Source organism: Agrilus planipennis, unplaced genomic scaffold (genome assembly GCF_000699045.2).
Source record: "Agrilus planipennis isolate EAB-ADULT unplaced genomic scaffold, Apla_2.0 scaffold25, whole genome shotgun sequence".
Taxonomy (NCBI): domain Eukaryota; kingdom Metazoa; phylum Arthropoda; class Insecta; order Coleoptera; family Buprestidae; genus Agrilus; species Agrilus planipennis.
The window spans coordinates 59858-71405 of record NW_020439112.1 but is presented as its reverse complement, the minus strand read 5'-3'; the positions used below and the strand labels follow the sequence as shown (position 1 = coordinate 71405).

The window sequence follows — 11548 nt, the reverse complement described above, 5'->3', positions numbered from 1 at the left end:
TAAGTATATGATAATGATAAAAGATTTGTTCAAAATATATGTGCAAATANATAGTCACGTAAAGTCGTGTGATCCATGTTGAACTTTGAGATCTTAAAAGTCAATATTTTCCAAAAATTTTACGAACAATTGTAAAGATATAAAGAAACCAAATTAACTTATTCTTTAGATATTACTTTAACTATCGTGTACGAACAAAATCGACCATTGAATGCTTTTTTAGAACATTTACTAAAACACCCTGTACTACCGTGTTTTAGTTTTGTCCTGTCCATCTGCCAAACATTTCGAAATCAATGACATACTTTTTACATTACAGTTTCAATTTTTATGACTAAATCCATTGTACAACAAGTTTGAAATTTGTAATTCAATTCATTACATTGTTTTAAATATTCTTTTATGCAATTCAAATAAATGTATGTCAAAAAAATAACTCGGTATTACTATATGTATGTTTCTTCAAGTGAATACAAATTAATTGGTAAATAATGGTAATATTTTGTAATTGGTTTTTTTTTACAAATTACAAAATAATAACGTTTGCTATCGCACTGATGTTGTTTTAAATTATCGTTAGGTGCAGTCATTGGTATAATAATTATTGTTATATACAAAAATTGATGGAATTCAATTAAATATCGTTTTGCGAAGTATTCCAAGAAATAACTTTAGACAAAAGTAAGAAGGGAAATATTTCTGCTAAAATACTAAAAGTGAAAGAATATTTTCTTGTCTATACTTATACTACTTATCAAAACTTTTCATCAATTTTCAAATTCTTTTACCAATATATGTACAATGGACTTTCAAGGTAGACGTAGGCTGTATTCTGTTAAACGAAAAGAGATTTTCGTTGAGACCAATTGCGACGACGAAAAAAATGGTCTAGCGAATGGAATTAGTCGATTCTTCCTAGCTCAAAGTATATATAACACTGCATACTTCATATTGTAGAATTTTCTTAAGTAGTACGCGCGCAACATCCGTTGCAATTCTAAAAATTTACTCTCAACGCGCTAAAATAAGTATAATTTCATGAAAAAATGGATAAGACTTAGTTTACGATAAATAATATATTACATAATTCGTATTTTAACCGGTTAACATTCGCATTTACCATTTAATTAATAAATACGAATTGAATTATTTTTCTTTATTAAAAAAATCTGCGGAAAATCATTAAGATTTATTAATGTATGAGTATTGTGCTATGTTTTTGTGCGATTAAAAAGCATTTCTATTTCCGCATTAGGGTCTGTATGAAAACTATTGTCATGTAGTTAAATTATGTACTTTCTTTTCCTTCTTAATTATCGCATTTTCCACTCGATTTCATTTCGGTTTGGTTTAGTGGAGCAAACAAAAAAGCGGCCGTAAAACATAATGCACTACATCCTGTCTTCACTACGACGAATTGTATACTATACTTGACAATAACAAAGCGAAAACACACTGCATGTACCACATACCTATAAACCAAGCTTTCCTTACCAAATTAATTTACAAACGAGCTATTAATTTATAGTTATATGTAACACGAAAGTACTTATTAATGTCGCTTCCTTATGATTCGCGAAATACTACTATACTCTGCTTATGACAGGTACGACAAAGTTTGAAATTATTGAAGTCATTTGCAAAGTTTTTCAGTTGAGTTTTTAAGCTTTAAAAACGTTACATATTAAATAGTAAAGTGTTTTTAAAAGTTTTATTTTTGTGTTCGCGTATTTTAATTATTGTAGTGGTTTTAATGATTTTATTTTCTTCAATTTATACTAATAAAACCTTTATATTATTTTAGATTCAAATATTCATTCATGAGTCTACGGTGTACGATGTGTTGTATAACTACTATTTTCAAAATGTAGGTCACGACCACTAATTTGAATGAAAGCAATGTTGCCACTGTAATGTTTATTATAATTTAAACCACACTTATTTTGTTTAATGAATTTGCATTTTAGATCCTAATTGTATTATTACCTTACTGATGGGTTAATGTAATTTTATAGTAATAATTTGTCTTATGCTTAACAATAAAGACTGAGAACTGTATAGTTTTTAACAGTTCTAATTGGCAACATTGAGACAATGAATGAAAGTTTTTTCCGTTAATGAAGTATGAATGAACCATTGTTGTTGTTTTCTAAAATTTGTTTAAAAATTTAAGTTTTTAATCGGTTTGTTTAGTGTGATTGTGACGATAATACGTTAGAAAAATGCAAGATAATATTTGTTAACTGAAATAGGACAATTATAAGCAATAAGAACGTCAGCCACCTGTTGCTAATATTTACTGATAAGAAATGAAGAATTGGTAGTTATTATATATTTCGCTCCAAAATCATGAATGAAGAACATATTGAATGACTTCGTTTTCACATTCTGACAGGAAATTAACGTGTATATCAATAAATATTTAATTATAGTGCAGTATTTTGAAGAAGTGAAATTAAGAGGTTATGTGCTATAACTGCACTTGTACCACTACCAATTTTTAGTAAAAACATGAATGAAATTTGGAAAAAACTGGAAAATGAAAATGGATTTCCATTTTACTATAAGTAGGTATTGATTATAATTGCATTGTTGGTTGCTTTTAGTATTAATTTTAGCGAAAAAACTAATACCAAACAATTGGATCATCCAAAGTTTGCTGATATTAAACAACGATTGGACGACTGTAATTACATAAATAATGGAGTTTATAGAGTTGCGTCAAAATTTAGAGTCCTTCAGGGGTCTCTTTTCAGTAAGTTATCCAAATTTGATTCAAGTTTACAAATGCTTTATGTTTTGCATTTAAGTGGATGATGTGTCTCTGATGACAGTAATTGGAGTGTTTGAAAAGCATAAATTGGGACCTACAGAGGGTTGCTTAAACCTTGAAGTTTACGATTTAGAAGCAATTCTATCTGACATTTATTTTGCCACCAATAAGCAATCTCACGTAAATATTGATGTTGATTTTGCAACTAATTTAATGATTAATTTGCTGTATAACGTATATGACAGGTAAACTACCAAATAAAAGCATTAATACATTAATTGCTCGTACATTTGCAGTAATCGTGAAGGGAATATCCAAGTTTCATCAACCAAGTTTCTTCTTGCTTTGCTAAGCAACTGTAAAGTTTCCGATTTTTATAATTTCTTGTTCACACAATGTTCAGATCATAATTATTGTGTCACTAGATTAAAACTGCAATTGTTACTTACTAAAATAACAGATATTATGTGTTATCTTCATGAAGATTCCTGTTATGGTCACTATTTAATAAATCCTTCGGTGGAAAGTTGTTTCAGTAAAGTAAGTTTATTGGAGCATGTAAAGCAAACTTGTATACAATGAATCTATTTATGTTCGTATCTTTTACCCTTTCAGTGTCCAGGTTTAATAGGAATTGATCAGCCTTCGTTTATAAATTGGCTTGAGAGTGGTCCTCAACTTTTCTCATGGTTAATAACGTTATACCGTTTGAAAATTTCCGAAGGAGGTAAAATTAGTTAATTAATTATGTTGTTGATGATTATTCTGTAATTTTCAGTCGTTCACAATGCAAAATGCTCAGTGTGTAAAGCATGCCCCATTATAGGTTTACGTTATAAATGTACAAAGTGTGTTAACTACACCCAGTGTCAACGTTGTTTTTTTCTAACAAGAACGAACAGTTCCCATAAAACAAACCATCCAATGAAAGAATATTGTGTTGAGGTATTTCCAATTTTTAGCGATTTCTCATTCTGCATTCAAAAGATTGAATAAACGATTTATTGTAAATAGAAATACAGAAATGTATTGAATTACCTTTAGAATGTTTTAGGGTAAAGGAAAGGAATTTTCGCATTCAGTTTTCAAAAAAATGTTAGGTGTTTTGAAATGTTCTTCCAGTGATCAAACAAGTTTTAGGTCAGACGTAGTAGATGTGAAATTATTACGGTAAGAATTAGTAATCGTTGTTATCCATTTAGAATTTGCGAGAAATATGTTTTAGCACTTCTAATAACATGCTGGAAATTGGGAACATTAGCTGTGATAAGATCCGTCCTTTGTCGTCTCCACAAACACAACTTCAACTAATTATAAAGCAGTTAGAATTACAAAATAGGTATTTTTTTAATACTTGCTTAGATATTGTAAGTACTTATTGGTCGTTGTTTTAGGGAATTAAAAGAAATATTAGTAGTTAGTAATCATAAAGATAAAGAATTAAAAAAGTATTTGGAGGAGCATCGTTCTCACATAGCGCAGCAAATCCAGAAACTTAAGACTTTGCAGGTATCTTTGTTTTTCGTATTTGATAAGAACTTGCAAAAAATTTGAGGAATACTTTGTCTTTAGGAATACTTACAGTCGACTCAACCGTCGTTAGTAAATAATTCGCCAGTTCACAACAATGTTTGTGTATCACAATCGACACCCTTGGTAACAAATGTACGTTATCCTCCTAAAGATCATCATTTGGCATTTTTAAGTCCGATTCCGCAAAGTTTGGAGTGTGATACCTATTCAAAAAGAGACTACGAAAATTCACCAGAAAACAATTTTGAAATCGTAACTAAAGGAAACAGTACTACCGAGTGTAGTAATTCATTGGAAAATTATTCAGTTAAGGATATAAGTACTTGGTTTAAAGGTATGTGAGACAACAATAGTTAGATAATGTACTGACCACTTCATATCAAGGTCTAATTATTTTCCTTTAATGTTGTTTTATAATTCTTCATTAAGCATTTTTGACTTTCTTTTAAACAATTTATAAGGCATCCTTCGTAACATTATCTTGATTTCTTATTTATTATTAGATCCTCTGGTTTCCTCGAATTCTAATAGTCATGTTACCGATAATTCTAATGAGGCCAATAATGATTTAGATGATGTCCTAGTTAAGTTGCAACAAATTCTTGCAAATAATTTTATTCTAGATGGTGAGTTTACAGTTTTTTATTCTTTTGCAAGACATATAGAATGAGGGTAATATTTTTCATAAACCAACTTCTCGTTACTAATTTTTGTAGAAGATTTAGACAAAACTGATAATGACCAGTTACAATATGCAGTAACAGAAGTAGAGAGCATGCTGTCATCCTTAAGGAACGGAGTTGAAAGTAGCAGNTAAATACAAAGCGATTTATTTTCGCAAAATATGTAAATTTGGAATCTTAGTGGAAGATAGGTACAATAAACATAATTTGCGAAATGTAATGAATCATAAAATCGCCCTGTATATTTTTAAAGCTTAACCAAGTGTAGGTACAGGGGTTATCGTAAATAATAAAATAATTAAAAAATACATTGTACGCCTTATCTTTTTACCCAAAATATTTTTTTATTAGGACGTGCGATCCAGTTTTCCACACTCGACTAATTTAACGATAATTAATGAAAAGTTTTTGATTTCGATTGTCCAAAGCAAAGATTTTGAAAACGTAGATCACACCCCTAAAACTCCTTGTTATTTTTATGAATGAGCACCATTATTATGATTATACAACATACTTAAAAACTAGTTTTAACAATATGTGGTGTTATGGTACAATAAACAAGCCTCAGCAAATAACAACGTGAAGAAATTATAAAAGTATAAATATTTCTTTTCTTAATTAATGTTCATAAATACAAAGCGATTTATTTTCGCAAAATATGTAAATTTGGAATCTTAGTGGAAGATAGGTACAATAAACATAATTTGCGAAATGTAATGAATCATAAAATCGCCCTGTATATTTTTAAAGCTTAACCAAGTGTAGGTACAGGGGTTATCGTAAATAATAAAATAATTAAAAAATCTCTTTTTGCAATAATTGTTGATGATAGCCAGTCTTTGATTGACTCGTTAAATATATGTAGTTCTTTCACCAACGTAGTTTATAATCGTTCGTATCAATTTCGTTTAGACGAATTGATTAAATATTTACAACAGTGCGTGAGGAGGTGCTTTTCACCTGTTGCATCATGTATCATTGCCATTTCTCGCGTGTAAATGTCCAAACCGTATTGACCCTCTTCAGGGAATGTGATAGTGAACGTAACGGAGTCCTCAACAACATGATGGGACACGAATTTTGATAATTTTTTCTCTTCCACCCCGTTTTTGTGTAACGTCGCCATAAAGTCCGTCAAAGGGCGCGACATTCTGAACTGGATTTCCAGTTCTCGACCCGCGAAAATTAGAGCGTCCTAGAAATCATGAAAAAAGGAAAAAATGAATGCTTGTATGCAGTCACACACGCGGTGCTGTTTGCTGTGCAGTACGCAGAACTGCCTCGTGCGGCCCAGTTCAGTATTGTAAAGGTTACCGTAATGCACTCCACCAAAGGCAATTCTGCAGCACCCTATACACCAGTCTAACGTGTAGTATTTTCGTGTTATTTTTACCTGATGGGTAATTGGAACTAGTCCGAAAAGTCTTGTGGCTTTGGTGGGTCCCCATTCGCCAGAAGCACAATCAGGCAAAGGAACCATGACCGTTTGTAAGTCTTCACAGCATATTTTGAATTTGCAAACGCTCTTAAATTTCATCGGTTCTCCCGTTAGATATTCCTTTGGCGTTACAGCGTTGGCGAAAATGTCCAGTAAAAAGGCACCGCTACACGGTGCGTGCACTCTGAATAACACCGTGTTACCCGCCACTGACTGAAAATAAAAAGAAAACACAATATAAATAATTAATGTGATCTACCACCACGGTCATCGACTTGACTCTATTACACTTTTTAATTATGTTATATTTAATTAGTAAGTAATGCAATACCTGCATAACAAATCTTTTTAAAGAAACGCCTTCGAAAGTGTCTCCTTCGCTATCGTAAAACTTGAGATTGTAATGGAATATCAACGTTCCTTGCATGTGTCCTGGCATGGCTATTCGAACAGTTGCTGCACCTGAATAAGAGTACAAATCGTAAGGGTGTTAGATTTTATTTGTAAAAAGTTTATTTTATGGGATAGCTTTGGGAAACGCCTAGATAAATAAAAGAAATTGTAAAATCAGTTTTCTATGAAAAGGATAGAGGGCATTTTTTCCGTAAAGATGCATCATTGTTTGAAATATATATCCTACTTTGTCTGTGTGTCTATATGTTTATGGATTAATACCATTATAATATCCAACGCACAAATTTGTCTGTTTTTTTATTTAAAGGCCATTTTTGATAGAAATAAGTCCAAATTTTTCAGGATCCTTAGCTCTCATTATAACGTTTCAAAAATTTGAAGTTTTGAAAAAAAAAGAATCGTTTGCATACCTGTTGAATCGGTGAACATAACAGCTTTCGTGTTCGGATCAGAAAAGTATAAACCGTATCGGAAAAATAGGGACCTCACAAATGGTAAATCTTCAAACTCTTGAAGAGTTATCGGTTGTTTTAATAATTGCCATTCGGGTTGTAGTGGGAAGAATTCATAAATGAACTCCTTCGGATCGGTTAAGAAATAATGATCGTCGTATTCATATCTGAAATTTAGATTATGGTACGATAATTTAACGTTTAACTTATCATCATCGTAAAATCGTCAGTACTACTACTACTACTCCTACTGGTTGGTTTTGTTGCACCTCCTCTTTTTCCTATCCTGAGCAGATAAAAAATAATACATAATTGAACTCTTACCTTAAACTATCCGCTTTAGTTTTATTACCAGCTTTGGGTGCTTCTTTGGCGTTTACAAGATGTCTAGCACCCCAGTTGCATTGCACAAATCTCCATGCCCCCGCGACATAGACTGCGTTCCATGAGTTTCGAAACCGATTATCTTCGAACTTTACACCAGGCTGATAACCGGCAGATTTTGAATAACCCTTAATGACTACACAGTGAAGACCAGCATAACTACAATATGAACCCATTTTTTTTTAAGAGAATGGCATAAAATAACAAAAGACATGTTAATTATAATAAATTATAATGTAACTAACTTTGAGTAGACTGTAAAAGTCGATTAGTTAGTATTCTATTGCGCTAATAAACAGAAATAATAAATTGTTCTTGTTTATTACCTGCAAAGTCTCTTGAACAAGACGTGATAACTTTCAGTCCCATGTTTAATACCCCTCAATAAACCCATGGGTGTGTCTCCTCTTAGATTATCATCAAATGTCATGGCGTTTAGATTTTTTACAGTGATCCACCGAAAGATTGTCCTTGAAAGCAATATTTAAATTTTATTAACGGTATCTACGTTTTCTTCATGGAAATTCATGATCACTTAATAAATAAACTCAAATTAATTTGCACAAATATATGTATAAAAACTTTACAATTGTTTCGCCTCCTTGAGGCTTCTTCAGAAGTATTACTTCTCAAGGAGACGAAACAATTAAGTGATATTTAAATTTACCAGCATTATTACTACTTAGCCATTGTTACTATTATTACCTTGCCTTCTCTATATCCGATCCACAACGGCCTACAAGTTGCCTCACCAAATCCGTAAAAGACTTTTGGTCTTCTTGAGCCACCTATAATGGATTAAAAAATTGATTTTTATGACTACCATTAATTAATAACCTTTTGATATGTTTTCTACTTGGGACACCATGTATAGTATAATATGCATATATACTTGCCGAAATTGCAATTTGGTCGACGTGTGAAAATTCCGCAGGATCGCTGTATATCTGGAATTTACTGAGAGCTGGGGGGGCGGGTGGTGGTGCTTGGGTGGGATAGGGGGCTAGTTCATCTACGTAATCCCCACCAATACCCCCATTATCAACCTCATCGGCGTATAAGGATTCTGCCTGCATATATTGACTTCTCTTTTCATTTATCAGTTCTAACATTTCATGACTTTGTTTCTCTACCAAAGCTGCTGTAGCCGCCCTACAATAAGACAATTGCTTGTAGTTCAAACTTAGTTATTATTACTATCACCTTCTTATGCTACTATCAATTGCCTAATTTATAGGTCAAACCTTTTGTATTTTATTTAAGTTTCTAAAATCAATTTTTTAATGTTTCAGTAACAATACTCACATCGTAATTATTATTCAAGAGAATTTGTTTCCTTTTTAAGAAAACATTTTTATTGCCGACTAGGTAGAATAATAAAAAAAATTCTCATGTAATTTTCAATTTGCGACTGGCTGATTAATCTATAAATAATTTGTTTGAGAGTGATGTCATGGGAACCAAAGTACAAAGGCTAGAAGTAATATTATTATATGAAATTGCTCTGCAACGAGGTTACCTCCTTGTACGCGAAAAAACACTCCTGTTATTACTTAGTTTTATGTGTGCTTTAATACTTAGAGTACGTTATGCAACAAATACTTATAAATAAATATGAATTAAACAGATTTGTATGCTTATTCGCATTTTTAGATAATAACTGTGAAATGTACACGTATATGTAATATTCTGTACTACTTGAGGGGCGTCAAAGTCATAACTAATTCTTGATCGATTTTTTGATTGAGAAATCGATGCCTGTAGAGTCTAATATGCTCGAATTACCCAGAATCGAGTTTCATAGCTTTAAAATTGAAAAAAGTTTTCTATGTTAGTCAACTGTGACGCCCCCTTGAGGAAAAACTAGCCAAGGAATCGAAAAGCATCTTATCGAAACAATATTTGGGACTACCCCCTGTACTCAAAAAAGAATGAAACTTTGTAGTAGGTGTGGGTCGAAAAAAGTTGTAGAAAAAGTTATGATCATCCCTCAATATTTAAAAATCCCTGAAACCAAATAATTGAGGTCTTCATGCAGGCCATTTAAGTAGTACGCAGCGCAATTTGGGGAGAGGGGGGCCTTGTAAAACGTTACGGTGTTACAAGGGACAGAACGGGGCAAGTAACGTATTACGTAATATTGTTTTTGTTAAAATTAAAAAAAAAATAGTGATTTTCCCTTATTTTGAGAAGCACATGTAACATTTTTAGGTAAAATTGGTAACTTGGGCGTTACGTAACGTTTAGAGGGGGATAGAAAGTTAGATGAAAACTTTAGGTCAACATTTTAATTGAATTTTTGGCAAATTTTGGGAAAAATAAAAAATCTACCCTTTTATCTGAGGTATCACTGAAAACCCTTTTGCTCAGTTATTGTATATTCTAATTCAATGCCTCTTAGTGGTATAAAACAATTACTTTTCCTATCACCCCCTAACTCCCATTAAATATTTTTGTAATTGTCTTTAATAAAGTTGTTAAACAAAATAATAGATCCGTGTTACCGCGTCTGTTGCAAATTTAAAGAACAACATTCTCACAGTTAATTGATTTTGTCAGTCTTCACTAATTTTATTTAATTGTAATCTAACTTTATGCCGTAACAGCTGCTTCGGGCCTGAACAATATTCTTAGGAAGCGCAATTAATAAGAAAGTACCTGTCTCATGGACATGTAAATAAATAAATAAATAAATAAATAATTAGTGGTAGTCAAAAAGTAGGTTGCCCGTCCTGTTTTCATTATAATAATTAATTACATAGGAACTAATTAGACCAGCTGGGTACTTCCCTTCGTGCTCGTTCGCTTTTTAATAAAACGTTAGAGAAGACGCTCGTATAGGTATTAGGACGTGTGAGAATAATTTTATTAGACACTCTCGTCTCTTCGGCGCGCCTTAACACCGTGCGCATAATAAGCCGTTCACAATTTTATTCTTCTGGCCGATTAAAATGAAAAAAAGAAACACTTTCTAAATAAAGCAGATGTTAAATGTACACGAATAAAAGAAAGTTACGAATTCTTCTCGCACAAATATCTACTTACTAGGTATGTTCACATATGTGCGTACAAACCTGACGTATCTTCGGTATCTATTAGGTTCTTAAAATGATAATTGCTTTAGCACAACTGGATTTCAGTTGTGTTTCGAAATGATTATGTTCGCGTTTTTGTCCGATCGTAAGAAATATTTGTGTAAAATTTGTTATTAAGATGGTCAGAAACCGATAAAATCGAAAATGGAATCGCGGTAAATTGTCCTAAAAAAATTTGGAAAGATTTGTAAAAGTTTTAATTTTAACAATTTTTTTTTTTATTTTATTTAACGAACCCGAGGGTTCTTTACAGCAAAATTATAATTTTCGGCAAGAAATCCACTGCCAATCAGCATATAAAGTTTAACATTTAGTCAGAGAAATAGGTAACAACTTCGATAAGAAGAGTATAAAAATATCTCTTTTATAAAATGTAGGTAACAAAAATAGAAATATACTATACTAGATTGATATTGCGAGTAGCTACAAACTAAACAAATATGATCGTAATCTAATCTTGAACACACCAATGGACTCTTCATTCCTAATAGATTCCGGAAGAGAATTCCACTGGCGTTTCAATCGATATGTAGAAGACTTAAATATAAGGTTACTAGAATCCACTGTTTCAGAAATTTTCTAGCATTTCTAAGACTATATGATAAAGCTCTTTTACTAAATGACTCACAAATCCTCGGACTGTCTATGAAACCATTTAGGATTTTGTATACATATAACTTATCAAAATAAGTTCTTTTCAAAGACAAATCAACAATTTTAAATTCATTCATAGCTGGGTGAAAATCATGATCATGAAAGGACATTGGTTTGCCAGA

The 11548-nt window shown here is 31.8% G+C and overlaps 2 protein-coding genes across 2 annotated transcripts in view; one reads left to right on the top strand and one right to left on the bottom strand.

Moving 5' to 3' along the window:
- The first annotated feature begins 2108 nt into the window (after positions 1-2108).
- On the top strand, positions 2109-5124 carry LOC108738030 (dystrophin-related protein 2). Its single transcript, XM_025977579.1, has 12 exons — positions 2109-2567; positions 2619-2755; positions 2811-3018; positions 3070-3313; positions 3389-3500; positions 3552-3718; positions 3828-3943; positions 3999-4112; positions 4168-4282; positions 4346-4640; positions 4810-4932; positions 5023-5124. The coding sequence occupies exons 1-12, from the start codon at positions 2512-2514 to the stop codon at positions 5121-5123; spliced, it is 1788 nt and encodes a 595-aa protein (XP_025833364.1). The 5' UTR covers positions 2109-2511; the 3' UTR covers position 5124.
- Positions 5125-5323: 199 nt separating this feature from the next.
- Positions 5324-11548, bottom strand: part of LOC108739507 (hillarin) — a 42586-nt gene continuing 36361 nt past the window's right edge. Inside the window, 8 exon segments of the mRNA XM_025977580.1 lie at positions 5324-6184; positions 6383-6640; positions 6759-6889; positions 7252-7460; positions 7618-7836; positions 8004-8147; positions 8383-8465; positions 8574-8829. Of these exon segments, the coding sequence (XP_025833365.1) occupies positions 5888-6184; positions 6383-6640; positions 6759-6889; positions 7252-7460; positions 7618-7836; positions 8004-8147; positions 8383-8465; positions 8574-8829 (1597 nt within the window). The 3' untranslated portion in view covers positions 5324-5887.